General features: G+C 32.9%; 1 protein-coding gene across 3 annotated transcripts in view; it reads right to left on the bottom strand.

Moving 5' to 3' along the window:
- The window catches only part of Gprk1 (G protein-coupled receptor kinase 1), a 39,340-nt gene that overhangs the window by 8,972 nt on the left and 14,836 nt on the right, over window positions 1-15,532 (bottom strand). For 2 of the 3 annotated variants that reach the window (XM_031988031.2, XM_031988041.2), the window contains exons 2-7: window positions 13,387-13,463; window positions 9,467-9,540; window positions 6,724-6,825; window positions 1,480-1,554; window positions 1,320-1,381; window positions 1,187-1,238 (exon numbers count right to left, since the gene is read on the bottom strand). In XM_031988031.2, coding sequence (XP_031843891.1) covers window positions 1,187-1,238; window positions 1,320-1,381; window positions 1,480-1,554; window positions 6,724-6,825; window positions 9,467-9,540; window positions 13,387-13,463 — 442 coding nt within the window. The remainder of the gene's footprint in view (window positions 1-1,186; window positions 1,239-1,319; window positions 1,382-1,479; window positions 1,555-6,723; window positions 6,826-9,466; window positions 9,541-13,386; window positions 13,464-15,532) is intronic. The other variant, XM_076366045.1, reaches the window with a different exon arrangement.

The following is a 15,532-nucleotide window of genomic DNA, read 5'->3' as shown; positions in this document are numbered from 1 at the left end:
GACGTACACTAGATATGTATTCGCTAGAATATGTAAGATTGCGTAATATTAACCAACAAATTGAGAAAATGTTTAACAGTGATTCACCATGACAATATAAATGTTAAAATAAATCAAATATTTGACTATGCTCTCTATATTTTAGTAATTAGAAGTTCGCCTGAACAGATGCAACCCGGCCAACACACGTGTACGATGGAAATAGAATCCATTGAGTAATATTCTGGAAGTCGTCCCTGCAGTGTTCATGTTTTGAATCTCTAATATATATAGTCAGCAATGAAAGTATTTGAACAGCATGGTAAGAAATAAATTATAAAAATTATAATAAATAATCCATAATTAATTTTCGTATAACAAGTGAAGTTTGATAGTTCTGATAATTACCAAAACACAAATTCCTACTGTTTGCTGTAAATAAACCATAATCCTTAAATAAAAAGCAGCATTGATGTTAGCTAAATATAAAACGACTTCATAAAGCGTTTGAATTCATTGTAGTGAAGGTATGTTCAAGAGTTTAAGAAACAATTACTGCTTAATTAAGTTCTCTCTTAGCTACTTTGCAGCCCATTCCCGTGTTTTTCCTCTTGGGATTATTAATACCATATTCTCTAGATTCTAATTACGATTATACATAGCTACACAGTGAGAGAAGAAACTTATGGTATCATTTGCAATGTTGGATCTGTAGCAGCTCACTGTATTTATTAATAATATTAATATCGAAGTATGTGACAAGTGAGTGTTATCCATTTACTAAAACAGTAATAGAAAAGAAGATAACAATAAATCTAGTAAAAGAACTGCACTCCTGGGTATCTTTATTTAGTTAATTATACTATAATATTATGAATTTGAACTAAGTTGTACTTAGTTTAAATTGTACTAAGTTTTTCAACGATACATTATTTATTTTTCCAGGTAAACGTGTAATTCTTCTTCATTGTGCTTTAGTTTTTCGATAAAATATATTATAGATGCATATGCTCTGCGTTGGGCGAGTGGATACTTTACTATTTGATTTTACTGCGCGAACAATGAGAGATTTTTCAAGATAAATTCCACAGTTAACTGGTTAAAAGACCGCCCAGTTGTGCAATCCATGCAATGATCCCTGAATTTGCGTCCGCCATGTTGTCTCAAATCAATGTACAGATTGCGTTAGAAAATATTTGGAATTTACCTGCATATTTAATTCTAAATTCTTCCACTGACAGAAACGGGTGTACTTTTCACTGAAAGCAAACAATAGCAGTCTTTTAGAGATCATTCGGATGTAATGTTTCATCTGATTTCGCATTAGACGAACAACTTACCTCTCCAAAAACTTCCTGAACGGCTCTCCCCTTAAGTGATTAAAAATTTCTTCGATATACGGCTGCAAAGGTAATCGATGCGATTTAATTGGATCGACGCAGTTTGACCAAGTTGTTAACGTTATTACAATTAAGCGATATCAGATCGTGAAGGACCAACCTCAAATAAATTAACGGGAACTTCGTTTTTTATGAGGTAATCCTGAACGGTGGCCACCGCTTCCATGGAGTATTCCTGGAAAACAATCGGAGAACAACAAAATTAGCTTGCGTTTCCGTTGGAGGTGAGATCTTTTAACACTAGAACTACCGAGTGATTCAATTAAATTATATAATTTTTCAATACAAACTCGAACATTGTGTTTTCTGAGATTTCAATCGATTTATAAATTAGTTTGCGTATTTTTAAATCGATTTCATTATTCATTTCACTGAGAAGCTTCTGATCCTTTCCAATAATTGTAGAATAAGAATGTAGAAATGGGTTATTTTGATCCATTTGTTAGTTCTAATGTTAAATACACTTATTATGGATTACTCGACGATTATTTTTAGTGTTACGCGTGATGAAATACGTAATACTATCAAAATAAATGTGGATTATTCCATATTTATTAGTATAGTATTACGTGTGTGGAAATATGCGAAATAAAAGATCATTTGTGGTTTGAATAAACGGATTGAAAATTTTTAATTGATACATTACTCAGAACATTACAATTAAATTTTTAATTGATACATTATTCAGAGCATTATAATAAATAAATTAAGGTTCTCCATGCAAGTTTGAAAGATATAAGAAAATGTTACAATTAAGAAATATTGATAATGAGACTGTGAACTTTTCCCGAAATTCGAAATACCAAAAATGACAATAAAATGTAACATTTTCAGAATTTTCAGCTTATTAATGACACTTCTACTTCAATTCAGCCATACGATATTTTGAAAGGTCAAATAAATGTTTGCCTTATTGTGATTATATTAAAATGACCTATGGAAACAGAAATATGCTCGAAGGTCTGCAGCCTAATAACAATATCACATTAAAAGAAAATTATGGCACACGAAGTTTAATAGGATTTAATGGAGCTTTATTTTATTCTTCATTTACCAAAGCCATTCGTGAAAATCTGCTTTTGTACTGATTCTCGCGATCTAATTACGCTTTAATGGAATACTGTGTAGCGTTTCAAACAACATTGAATAAAACCACCGATAAAAATATCTGCTCACAGTTACGTTGTAAATTATATGAAATTCTGGTTGACGTCATTGAAATGATTAAATTCGAAGGTATTACTTTTAACGAGGAAATGATTTTTAAAAAGCGACTTTAAGAAAAAGCTACCTTTGAGTTTATTAAAATTTTCTAAAATGATAAAGTTCCCCCTCGAATTTATTAACTTTTATAACATTCATTCGGAAAACCCAGAGCTTTTTCGCTGCTTGTTACGGAGACTGCGTTTGCAAATGAATATTTAGTTAAATAAGTATGACAGAAAATCTAATGAAACCCTTTTATCAAACATTTAACTATAATGAACGTAAAAGTTCCTTTATGTCCCTGGTCATTATGAATATACTGCACAAGACGTATTAATAATGTCATATAAATATTACATAACTATTGTTATAAATTCTGACTCACGAAAAATATTAATTCTCCAAGAAATCATTTCGTATTACTCCTCCCGAGTTCTTTTTATTTACTAAATAACGCTTTCAAATGCTTCTTTGTGCAAAATTCAAATCTCTAGAAGCCAGAAAAGGAATTTCCATTAATATAATAAATAAGGAAATATTTACATGGAGGAATACTACAAAAGAAACCGTAATATTTCGTCCTCATAGTTGTGTATTTAAAGAATAACTAAATTGATGTTTATTATTATTATCTATTATTTATTTCGTACTATTCTCCTTATGTTCGTCTAACAAATTTTACTACGAATCATTCCCGAGAAAAACAAATTCCCTATCGATTCTAAATGGAAGCTTATTCCGAGGATAAAAGCATTGAGAACAGCAGAATAATTTGTCACGTCGATCCATGTATAATAAATAACATGGACTCTCATGAAATTGTTCGAAAAATCTTTACGAGTTAAATTGAACTGCCTGTGAATTCCTCAATATAAATTTCTAATGAGAAACCGATGGTTCCATTGAGAAATGTGTGAATCACACTCGAAGTTGAAGTTCAATAGTAAAATGATACTGTTCTTGATGCTAAATAATGAAGTGTTCTCTGCAATAGAGGCTGTGGAAAGAAAAATACATAAAAAGGCAGCTGTTTCAACAGCTCAGAAGCGTGGGAAATGTTTAATATGCGTCAACGAAGATAACAAATGTAAATTGAACTGTGACAATGGCCAAGAATATGTGTACAATAAAAATGCTGCGCATCGAGCAATATTTCATCGCGTAGACAACTGTATAATATAAATATTGTTTGTCCATCTGTTTTATTCATCTTCATTGTCGCTTTCATAGTGATGTTTCGGCGTTTACTTCGATTTCCTGAACAAATAATCCTCGAGGTTTGGAAAATGCGGAAGTGACTCGAAATGTTTCTATAAAGTCATATTTTTCGCAGGCAAACACGAGGGAACTGAAATTAAATAAAACTCTATTTCTTCCGTGAATGGTCCGGCTGAATTAAAAAAGTATAATTGGAATGTGCCGTATTACAGTTTGTATTTCAGAACTGTCTGCGATGTAGAATTTTTAATTTAAATATAAGTGAAATATATTGCCATATGATAGGAACGTCTAACGTAGTTATAACTTATTCGACATTCCCTATGTATTTACTTGCATTTACTGTTTAGTAGAACACTGTTACTTCGATTTGCCATTATTAAAAATAATTCATCGAGAACTGACGTAAAAGTCATTAAATCTTAAATGAATTACACTATATAATAACTTGACGTCATCATTATCAACTGCGGTCATTCTTTTTGTTGTAACGTGATAAATATTGTTTTCTATTGAACAAGATAGTCGATGAAAATTGTTTACAACTCGATGCAGTGATACATGTTCATCGAACTTTAATTATTAAACTATTCGCGCGTGTTATGTACTGTGCGAAATTATTAGGTGAAGTTTTCATTGAAGTTCATTTTTATTTTTTAAATATTTCTACTAAATTTTAAACGCATTTTCCATTTCAGCGTCTATTTCGTAAAATATTACGAAAAAGTCATTTCTTGAATGAAAAGCAAGCTGGGAGGAGCAAGGATATTTTTTTAATTTTTCATTTATCGTATTTCTTTACGATCTATAGGTTATGACAATGATTAATGCAACAATAGACAGGATTCTATAGATATTGCCTTTTATGTAACAGCAAAAACGACATAAAACGAACAAAACCTATGATTTTTATCATGAACATTAAGGTTGATATAAAAATTGTCCATTACGCAATTAGATCGTGAATGTTACACACTTTTAATTTGTTATCGAAATTATTATTATTACAGATTGTCATGCATCGTTATGCAGAGGATGAAAAGAACCTTTTGTTCGTCGGGGACAAAGGTTTCTGAGAAGAGGGAAGTGAAATCTAGTTTTTATGAACGAAGGTATTTTTTAGAAATTTATTTCTACGAATAAAATTTTGAGAAAAGATATAAAATTCCTACAATGTAAGTCATCTTAATTATTAACTTCACATTTTCTGCAGAAAATGTTTTTGGGTTATGCTGTTAATATTGTCATGAACTTAAAAAATGTACGACAGGAAAACGAAATTAATTATTACTAAATCTAGTATTGTACTCGTATTGTGGGATAAGAATCAATTGCATGTGAAAATAACATAAATAGTGCTATTTTAAATAACATAAATAACGTTATTAACACTAGAACTACCGAACAGTCTAACTGACTTTCTGAAATTTTTCTATGGAAACTTCAACAGTACTACTATTGAGATTTCTCTAAATTTATAATTCAGTTTGCCTGTTGCTGAATCAATTTCTGTAGTAATTTCTCAGAGAATTATCTGTTGTGTTTTTAATAATTATAGAAGAAGCAATCAGGAATGGGTCATTTTGACCTCTCTGGTAGTTCTAGTGTTAAGTAGCATAAATAATGCTATTTTAAATAACACAAACAATGCTACTTTAAATAGCATAAATACTGCTATTCCAAATAACACAAACAATGCTACTTTAAATAACACAAACAATACTATTTCAAACAACACAACAATGTTATTTTAAATAACACAAACAATATTACTTTAAATAGCATAAATACTGCTATTCCAAACAACATAAATAATAAATTATTCCCCGAAGCTAGTGTATTCCAAACTCCTGCCAAACAAAGAAGACTATTAAACGTGTCGAAGAGGTAAATCGCAAGCAGGGACAGCGATTGAATGCGAGTCTAAAATTAGAAATGTACTAAGAAAGCGGGTAAGTAAAAGTCGTATGAAAAAGAAAAAGGGGGAAAGAAAAAACCACGGAAATAGTTCCTCTTCTGAGCGCGTCGAGGGCTAGAGATTAGAAGCCCTCGCGTGACACCAAAAGACCTATTCCGGACCTTATTCAAGCATTCATGAAGAAGCTAAAGGCGAGGAAGGGTCCGAGCTTTTATACGGTTTTTCATGGTTCAGAAGCGATTTTTGGCGCTTTTTGCGCGCGTTAAAAGACAAAAAGGTGAAGATCTTCTTCAAGGCTTCTCTTTCCCGTCTTCCCGATAGAACCTTACATAAACACGTTTCGCTAAATAGAGTCGGCGAAGGAAGTTTCACGTGTACTTCGGTGGAATTTAACGCTAGGTTCAAGGACATTCACTGTACAGTTCGTTCTATTCTTTAAAAAATTTATATCTATTCATTTAGATCTTTGAGATCAGAGCTTTCAAAGTAGACAATTTGAGTCAATTGAAATGGATGAGTTGGATCAAATGGATGAGAATCACATGTACTTCAGTGGAATTTGTTTAACGTTAAGTTCAAGGACATTCACTGTACAGTTCGTTATATGTTCTTTAAAAAATGAACATCCATTCATTTAGATCTTCGAAGTTAGAGGTTTCAAAGTAGACGATGAGTTATGCTTATAAAATTGAATATGAGTCAGTTGAAATGGATTCAATTCAATTATAGCCTTAATTTTTCGGAATTATTATGCACTTTAACCCTCGGAGTACGGCATTCGCATTTTGTCTATTTTTTCGGCTCATTAAAATTTTTACTGGACGAACGTGTTAATTCTACTTTGAATCAAATTTCTAGCAAAGACACAGTGAAAGTAGAAAATTCACATTGACACGCACCTTCGGAAGAATTTCTTCATTTGACATGCTTGTGTATTTAACACCGTAACCCCATAAACATTACAAAAACAAATTGCACAGAGCCTGGAAGAATATTACTCACATGTGTGTGCGATAGCAGCTCCTTCATGATGTAATTGTCATAGATTTCTTTGGCAAGCTTTCTCCTCTCTTCAGGGCATTCGAGCTTCTCGTACGCCTTGATCTACAATGCACAAATGAGAAATTCCTTATGGAGTTGGATGGAATCGCGTGACACGACGCTTTACTGGAACCGAAGGAGGTATTCTATCTCGTTGGCTACTGGCAAATCGTATCTCCTACATTTCTCCGGATGCTCGGAGTCTTAAAGATACTCTACGCGAATATTAACCCTAACCGTACCATGTGTTTTTATAAAGAATCATACTACGATGTGACTCTCAGTCACTTACGAGAATAAAAGGAATGATTAAAATGTTATTGTTTTTGTTTATAGAGCCGAAATTTTAAAAGGCCAAAAAAACTTTTGGAAATGCAATATGAAGTAATCAAGAAATTTAAGGAAAAAGTTCAAACGTGACACGAAGTCACATCGTGGTCCGATTAGGGTTAAGGGCACTAAAAAGAAATTTGTTATTTTTATACTTGAGTATACATTTTATGCTTAAGTATTGTTATCTATGGAATAACTGGCTGCAGGACCGTAGGTGTAAGTAAATGTGAAACTGTGGAATGGAAACTGTTTTACTTCGATGCTGTCGCATTGGCGGTTATAAAACGATCGCTAAGAGTGATGGATTTGAGTCTTAAAGTTTTAGGATACTTGTACTTAAATAAAATGTGAAAGAGGATTAAACCCATCAGTTGTAGCGATAGGTTTGAGTCTTAAAGTTTCAGGATAATACTTGTACTCAAAGAAAAATTGAAAATTCTACAAGTGATGGGGCTTGAGTCTTGCAAAGTTTCATGATACATGTTGCACTTAAAGAAAAATTGAAAATTCTACAAGTGATGGATTTGAGTCTTGCAAAGTTTAATGACACATGTTTGCACTGAAACAAAAATTGAAAATTCTCAAACCCATCACTTGTAGCGATGGGTTTAAGTCCCCCAGAGTTTCATGACATTTGTACTCAAACAAAAAGTGAAAGAGGCTTAAGTCCATCACTTGTAGCGATGCAAGCATCAATGTTTCACAGTGTATATGTGCTTTTAACCCCTTCCCTTACAATATCGTGTCAGACGAGACGAAGATTTCTAATATGGTTTAACAAAGATAAATGTCATTGAGTTGTATTAAGTTCAAATAAAAAAAAAGTTAGCAATTTATATGGTTTATACTAAATCTAGACACAGAGAGAGCATGGAATGTTTTCTTTTACTGATGCATTACTAACACATTGACTGCCACGGTGTTTACCGATGACCGGTACTGCCAAATTGCCGAGGAACAATTACAATAAAAAGCTTGATTTTAAATAAAAATATTTAGTAACATAAGTAGTTAGATCATAGCATCATATGATTTGAACAAAACTATGAATATTTAGTATTTCAAATGAATTGCATCGCTACGTGAAATATTTCCAATGAAAAACATTCGAGTCAAGGGTTAACTTCCTTACGACAAAATAAATATTATTGTACGAAACAATGAAAATTCTCGTGGCAATCAATGTGTTGACGAGAAATAGTTCTAACAAATGCACCTTGGACATTCAATCGTAAGGCAAGAGACTAACAAGACACGCATCGTCGAAACACAGGCGATCAACATTCGACTTTCCCTTCGTTTAGATTTTCTTACACGCGTCCCTGCCAATAACGTCAATTGTTGTTCAACAGCTATTGACTCGAGCATCCCGAATGAGAGTCCCTTTGCCTGTGGGACTTTTTAGCTTACGCTTCTCGGCGTGGACGTGGTGGGCCACCTGTACTCATTCGGTAATTTATTCCATCCGCTTCTACAAACTTTCACTCGAGAAAAATCCTACATTGTGGTCACTCTGGAACTTGAGAGTCATTTTTCTCGAAACTACGTTTCTCGCAGCGATAGACGTGTCCTCTGCGAAATCGTTCGAGCTAATCATCTTATTCCCTCATAGGAAATGAAGGAACATAGATTAACACTGAACTATCGAGCAGTTAATACGTTGAGTGCCACGAAAATTTCGAGCGTTTTGAATAGTGCTATTTATTCTTTAATAACAAAGGCAAATGATATTGAAAATAATTATTAATGATTTAGTATTACAGTAGTCATATTACGCTATAGTCTACCTACTTACGTTACTAAATATTTTATTTAAAATCAAGTTTTTTATTGTAATTGTTCTTTAGCAATTTGGAAGCTCCGGTCATCGGTGACCACAGTGGCAATAAACGTGTTTAAATTGACTTTTTGAAATTGCTCTATAGAAACTGTAAGACTTTAATCGATTTACAATTCAGTATTGCTAAATAAAAGTGAAAGCTGGCATAAAATATATTTGTTATTATGGAATCAATAGTAAAATTTATAGTAAATTGAAAAATATAACTTCTTGTGATGTGAATTTTACGATTGTTTTCAAGTAATTCAGAAGCGTCAGTTATCGGTAACTGACATGGCATTTAACGTGTTAAAGATTGAGAAAAACGAAAATGTCCAATTACATAATACGTATCATAAAGAATCACATCAATTAATAAATTTGATAATATTATTCCTGATAAACATCCAATTGTAAATAATTAAATAAATCCTATCGGCCATGAAATTGATGGATTTAAAAAATTCGATTGAAAAATTGGCCTTCTTCGCGTTTGCCGAGTAGAATACCCCCTTAATAATTGTCAGTGTGTGTATGCGGGCTAACACGAACCTCTTCGTAAAACTTAAGCTGCGGAACCGGCTCCTCCGACACATTTTCGCAGAAGTCTTTGAATAAAAGGTAACCTGAAAATACAAAACGAGAAAAGAGAATGACGCATGTTTCTAGAAGCTGTTCGTCGTGTGGCTTCTATCCATAAATATGTAATCGTTCCGCACGAAATATGGCGACAGTAGCACATATCGAGGCAATTCCGAGCTTTCAACGGGTTCCTTACATTTTATTGTCGGCTTCCACTGTTCCTGCTAATTAATCGAATGTGGCGTGCGTTATCACTCGACATCGGATCATCGTGCAAATTCGAATTCACGGGAATATAAGAAACAGAATAGCAGAAAACGATTGTTTTTTGACAAATATTCAAGAATATAAACTACAATTCATATTTCAAATAATTTCCTTCCGTATTTTATTCAATTAAAGTTAGCCTAGTTATTACTCTTCGTATTTTCCAGCATCGACTGAAGTTTTCCTTAAAACTAATCAAAATGAAAATAATAAATTAATAAAAAGTGAAATTTAATTTCTGGGTACAAGAACAATCAATAATCCTTCACTTAGGATTACTGTCATTGATAATTGTATTAAATAAAGCATCATGAGAGGAAACAAGCATTAAAAAGATCAATTATACAAAGCTTACATAATTAAACAATCTTAACAGCTATAAATGATGAACATCTAACGAATTAATAAGTAAAATTTGATCAATTCGCAGATCAATGACCCGGAAAATAAGTGAACGCGTCAGACTCAGCATATCGTCTGAGATTCGTGCAATCCGTTCGCGTAGCTAGATTCCTTATTATGTAATACATAATTTTCTTATGTGCAACATTCGCGTAGCTCCAGTAGTTTCCAAGATATTCGACTGAATATAGGTCTCACCCCCGAAACGTCGACGTCTGTTTTCACCCTTTCGATATGAATGATGGCCGATAAAAAAAGTGCGTGAATATTTTCCTAAGAATTACTGCCCGCCGAAGTTTCATCGATATCGGCGGATATCAGTTCGGCGTGTCCTTTGTGAGATTCACTTGAGAGGCACTCGATTTCACGGGAAGACGAGCATCAAAGGAGCCGACGAACCGTAGAGACCCGCGCGCACGTGTATGCTCACGTGCGTAACGTAAAAATCGGATATAAAACAGCCTCGGCAGATAACATTCGTTATATCATTGACAGTGTTACGTGCTCACATTATAATATTAGCATCTCCGCCCTCCCACGCGTTGTTTTGCATCGCGAATTTCAAGAAATTTTGCAGGTTTCGAAAGTTTAAAGTGGGCCTTGGTTAGGTTTAGGAGATTCTGTTTGTTTGTAAATTTGTTATTAACCACTTCTCCTTAACATCGAGTCAGGCTCGAGATTAAAATTTCCGATGTAATTCGAGAAGTTTAAATATTCAGTTATTTTTCATAGAAATGAAATATTACTTGTATAGTGTCAATCTTTAAGCTTCGGTGTAAACAGACCGAATAAGCATGGAATTTTTTTTATTTTCTATTAAATTGTTAACGATAAATTGGTTTATTAAGCAGTATTGTGAAAGGCATCATAGGACAAGGGGTCAATGCATATTCAGCTTCGATGTTAAGAATAAAAATTGAAACGGATTGGGAAATCTTCGTTTTGTAAGCAAGAAGCTTGCAAGCAATCGGATTTGCTTCGAATTCTGGGGCGAAAAATTAATAGGTAAAAGTGAAAATGAAAATTCTTTTTTACGTATTTCTTGTTAGTAGATATTCAGCTTCAATTTTAGTAAAAATAATTATTAAAAAATTGGAAAATCTTCGTTTTAGTTTACGAAAAGTTTTGAGAACCAGTAAAACGCAAAGTTGCAAAATTATAGTGGCAGAAAATAAAATTTTACGTGATTTCGCTGTTTTAAAATTCGTCTATGAAAATAATTATTCGCGTGAATATCTGCGTTCTAATGATCCTGTTTGAATAACGTCGTATCTAGCATTGCCAATGGCGTGTTAAAATGCAGCATCACTTGTCCCGCGAGTGAAAAGCACTCTATATTCTCTAGTTAAGAATAAACAAGCATTGTAGGCATTCAAGTGTCGTTGCAACTACAAAAGGACACTTCAGGAGCAACAAACAATGCGTAATTAAGGAACGAGCGGTCACCTGAAACTTCTTGCACTGTTTCAATGTATATCGTACATGAATTGGCCCCAAAAAGACTTTTTCCCCATTTTAACCCAGTAAGAAATAACAAATAAAATATATTTCATAAAAAGATATATATTATCTAAGGTAAATTTAATAAATTAATAAACAAATTTTCAGTTTTGACTAAATGAAGAAAGAAAACATTTTCTGTTTCTCAGTCAATTCTGATTGAACAATACTTTTAATTAGTTCAGTAGTATAAATAAATAAACAAGGCAATGATATTATATCCAAGATCTGTAAAACTGTATTAGAGTATTTTATATATGTGTATAATATTAATATAAGTAATTAATATAATTAATTAATATAATTGCGTGGTTAATTAATAGAATTATGTATTATATTAATATGATTAATTAATATAATATGTATATAAAATACTAATATATCAGAATTTAAATATTATTGTCAAACATTATAATACATCAGAAATAAGAACAAGAGTAAAACGTTGCATAAAATAGCAACGGTGTCCATCGATGTGTATGTTTGCCTAAGTATACATCAAAAAAAGAGAACCGACTATATTGAAATCCGATAAACATTCTATTTAAACGAAATATATTTTAAGCAAAATCAGATCGATATAGACGCTACGCTTTAGAGTGGATGTTTACGGTGAAAATGACTTCAATTCAAATGACTGCTGTTTCTTGCAGAATTGGAATTTTCTGAATCCGTTCTACCGGAAAATTGCTGCACCTCGTGTTTCGTGTTGTAAACAAAATGACGGACAGTGTAACAAAAGCTATACAAGGTGTTCTGGATTCCTTCTCGTGAATCTGCCACCAGCGTATTGTGTAGATTAAAATAAAGAAAGCATTATATAAACGTTGACTCATAAATGCTTCATTGGAATTGTTATAACTGTGACATAACTATCTTTATTAACAGTGTAACTGAGTAAGACATTATTCCCTGCGAAAATACCTTTGACATACAAGAAATAACTCTATATGTCAATATCTTTAATGAAACGTTCATGAGCCCATATTGTATGATATATTTTCCTTATGTTTGTTCATAAAATATTACTTGGTAGAATCCCTGTTAAAAATTGTCCGACAGGTATTATAAAATCTGTAATTGATTTTTTAGCCGATACAAGGATCTCGACTACAGTAATGCTCGCTTAAATTCCACAAATTTGGGTCCCTGCAGTGGAATTTACACAAGCAGAAATACAACCTTACCTTCTCAAATGTACTGCCAATAAATTTCTGAGATTATCGCGATTAAAATGAGTCCAAACACGATGGGAATGGGACTAGTTTCACCGACTCAATGTAATTAACGAAATTAAAGGTACATTTCCATGAAATCGATCAAACTAGTCCGATTACCATCGTGTTTGGACTCATTTTAATCAGAAGAATCTCAACATTCCATTAGTACTATGATTGAGAAGATAAGATTAAAATGATTGCAATCAAAATATTCTTCACTGCATGTTTATACATCTCTTCGATCTGTCTGTCTCCTTTCCTCTCACTGCATTCATTTCCCATCCCTGTCTACTGGGATCACGAATACATTGAGCTTGAGACAGCGAGTAGTGCGAGAAAAGTAGGGCTTGCATTGTGAAATTTAACCGAGCAGATTTCTGTGGAATTTAAGCGAGCCCCACTGCAGTTACTTTCGCCAAGATTCGACCTAAAGGCGGATTCCCTTAATCGTTAACGTGTAATAAGGATAAAGAATGAAATATATACTTGAAAATTTCTCACCAAACATTTGATTGAATATTTTATCGAAGGTTACTTCCTTCTTCTTTTCCAGATATTTGTGCATTACGCTTCTGACACTGCAACAGAAAGAAGAGCGCGAATGTAACAATTAAATTCCGACGGTTAGCTCGTGTAACATTTAAGCTATAAAATCTTTAATATTCAACCTTACTCAACACACAAGGAATACCAAGTTTCCTACGATCACGCATCTATAAACATAATTCTGCGACGTCCCGCGGTATGTTCATTTTTAGAAAAAAAAAACGGAAAATTGCGAAACAAAGTCGAAACTTATGATTTATTTATATATCCCGAACAATATCCGAACTCTTCATGTATTGATTATCCACCAACAAAATCCCTAACATATTTTTAGACGTCACAGGGTGGTGAACCCTCTTTAGCTCGCTCAAACCCTTCCCAGTTTTCAACGCAACGATCTATTCCTATTAACCCTTTGCACTCCGTTGGCTCTGCTATAAAGACGTAATTTGCATTATACATATCGTATGATTCATTTCAAATTGTAAAATTCTTCTTCTTTCTACTCGAATGAAGCAAATTGAGAGGAGAAATTAAGAGACGCGGATCCATGAATATTTGTAATCTTTCTTTTTCGAAACGAAATTTTAAGTTCTTGAATATTTTGCTATAAAAATGAACTATTGACATATTGAAAACGTTCGGAGTGCAAGGGGTTAAACAAATAGGAGGAAAACATGTACCAATTTCAATTTCTTCGCGTTCGTCTCAATTTTCCGATCGTTCGACACTAGATTCACGGAACAGATCAGCTTGACTCACACTGAATTCCAGTAGCACCATTTTGATAAAGGGTATAGCAGGATGAGGTGAAAATTGCCTCAGACCGATTTTTCTCGAGAAATTTTCGTAAAAGTTAGTTTTTCATATTTCTAACTATGACGCAGCAGGTCAAAAAATCGGAAAAATTGAGAATGTCTGTCATACTAATATGTAGACTACTGTAAAAATGGAAAAGTCATCGCTCGAAAGCTTCACTGTGAAATTTACATTCTCCTATTTTTCACGAAGTTTTTCATTTTTTACGCTACGTATGTGGATCGGAAAAATCTCAAAAAATTCTTAGCCATGCACTGCTGTACTAGAAATGTCTCCGAATTTTTTCACAATTTTTGCGTGCCATCACATAGGAAAAATAGGGCAAAAACTGATGGTTCCAATTTACCCTGTAACTGGTACTCTTCTGATTGAGATAGACAGCTGAAAATTGGTGTACAATGTTTTCTAAAGGTAAGCTATCGAAGGACATTTTTTCGAGAAAAATCGCTCATTGCATTTTAGTTTGTCGTTGAAACTGGACTTGGGCAACGTCGATTTGTATCGCAAAATAATCATCGCTTCGTCCCGGAATCAGAAGCTTATTTTTAAAGAAAATTTTCGAACAGTCGAAAGTAGGTTTATGATACGGATGTCCGGATTTCGCTATTTTTAAAATTATCCTAGGCAGGTATACCAGCTACTGGTAAATTAGTTGTGAAACGAGGGCTTCCGAGAACAATGGTAAAGCATATCCATTTGTCTGGAACAAGGGACTCGCCATCATTGATAAAAATAAACTTCCGGAAACTGTCTCCAACCGTTAAACAAAATTAAACATCTGTTCGCGTGTTGCAAAGTTTCTTCAAAGTTGCTAATATTAAAAAATATTCATATTTCCCTGTAATTTAATGTCTATTCATAGATCTTATATAATTACTTAATTGATTAATTGGTGAGTTTAATGGAATTGCAGCTTTCTTTAACATTCTTGCATAAAATAAAGAAACATAATAAATAGCATTGTTTATTGACATTATATTTTATTAAATATTTATTATATAATACTCGAGGAATATTCGTATTTCCCCATAATTTAATATCCATTCATAGATCTTATACAATTACATAATTGATTAATTGGGGAATTTAACAGAATTGCAGCCTTCTTCGATATTCTTGTATAAAATAAACATAGTAAACAGCATTGTTCATTAACATTATATATCATCAAATATTTATCACATATAATACTCAAGGAATATATATTTAACATTGAATTTAACTAAATAACAATTTAACGCGTTGAACACCACGCGATTTCATACAGCAAAATACACAAAAT

This window comes from Nomia melanderi, chromosome 3 (genome assembly GCF_051020985.1).
Source record: "Nomia melanderi isolate GNS246 chromosome 3, iyNomMela1, whole genome shotgun sequence".
Classification (NCBI taxonomy): domain Eukaryota; kingdom Metazoa; phylum Arthropoda; class Insecta; order Hymenoptera; family Halictidae; genus Nomia; species Nomia melanderi.
The sequence above is the reverse complement of the archived record's forward strand: the minus strand, read 5'-3'. Positions and strand labels throughout refer to the sequence as shown.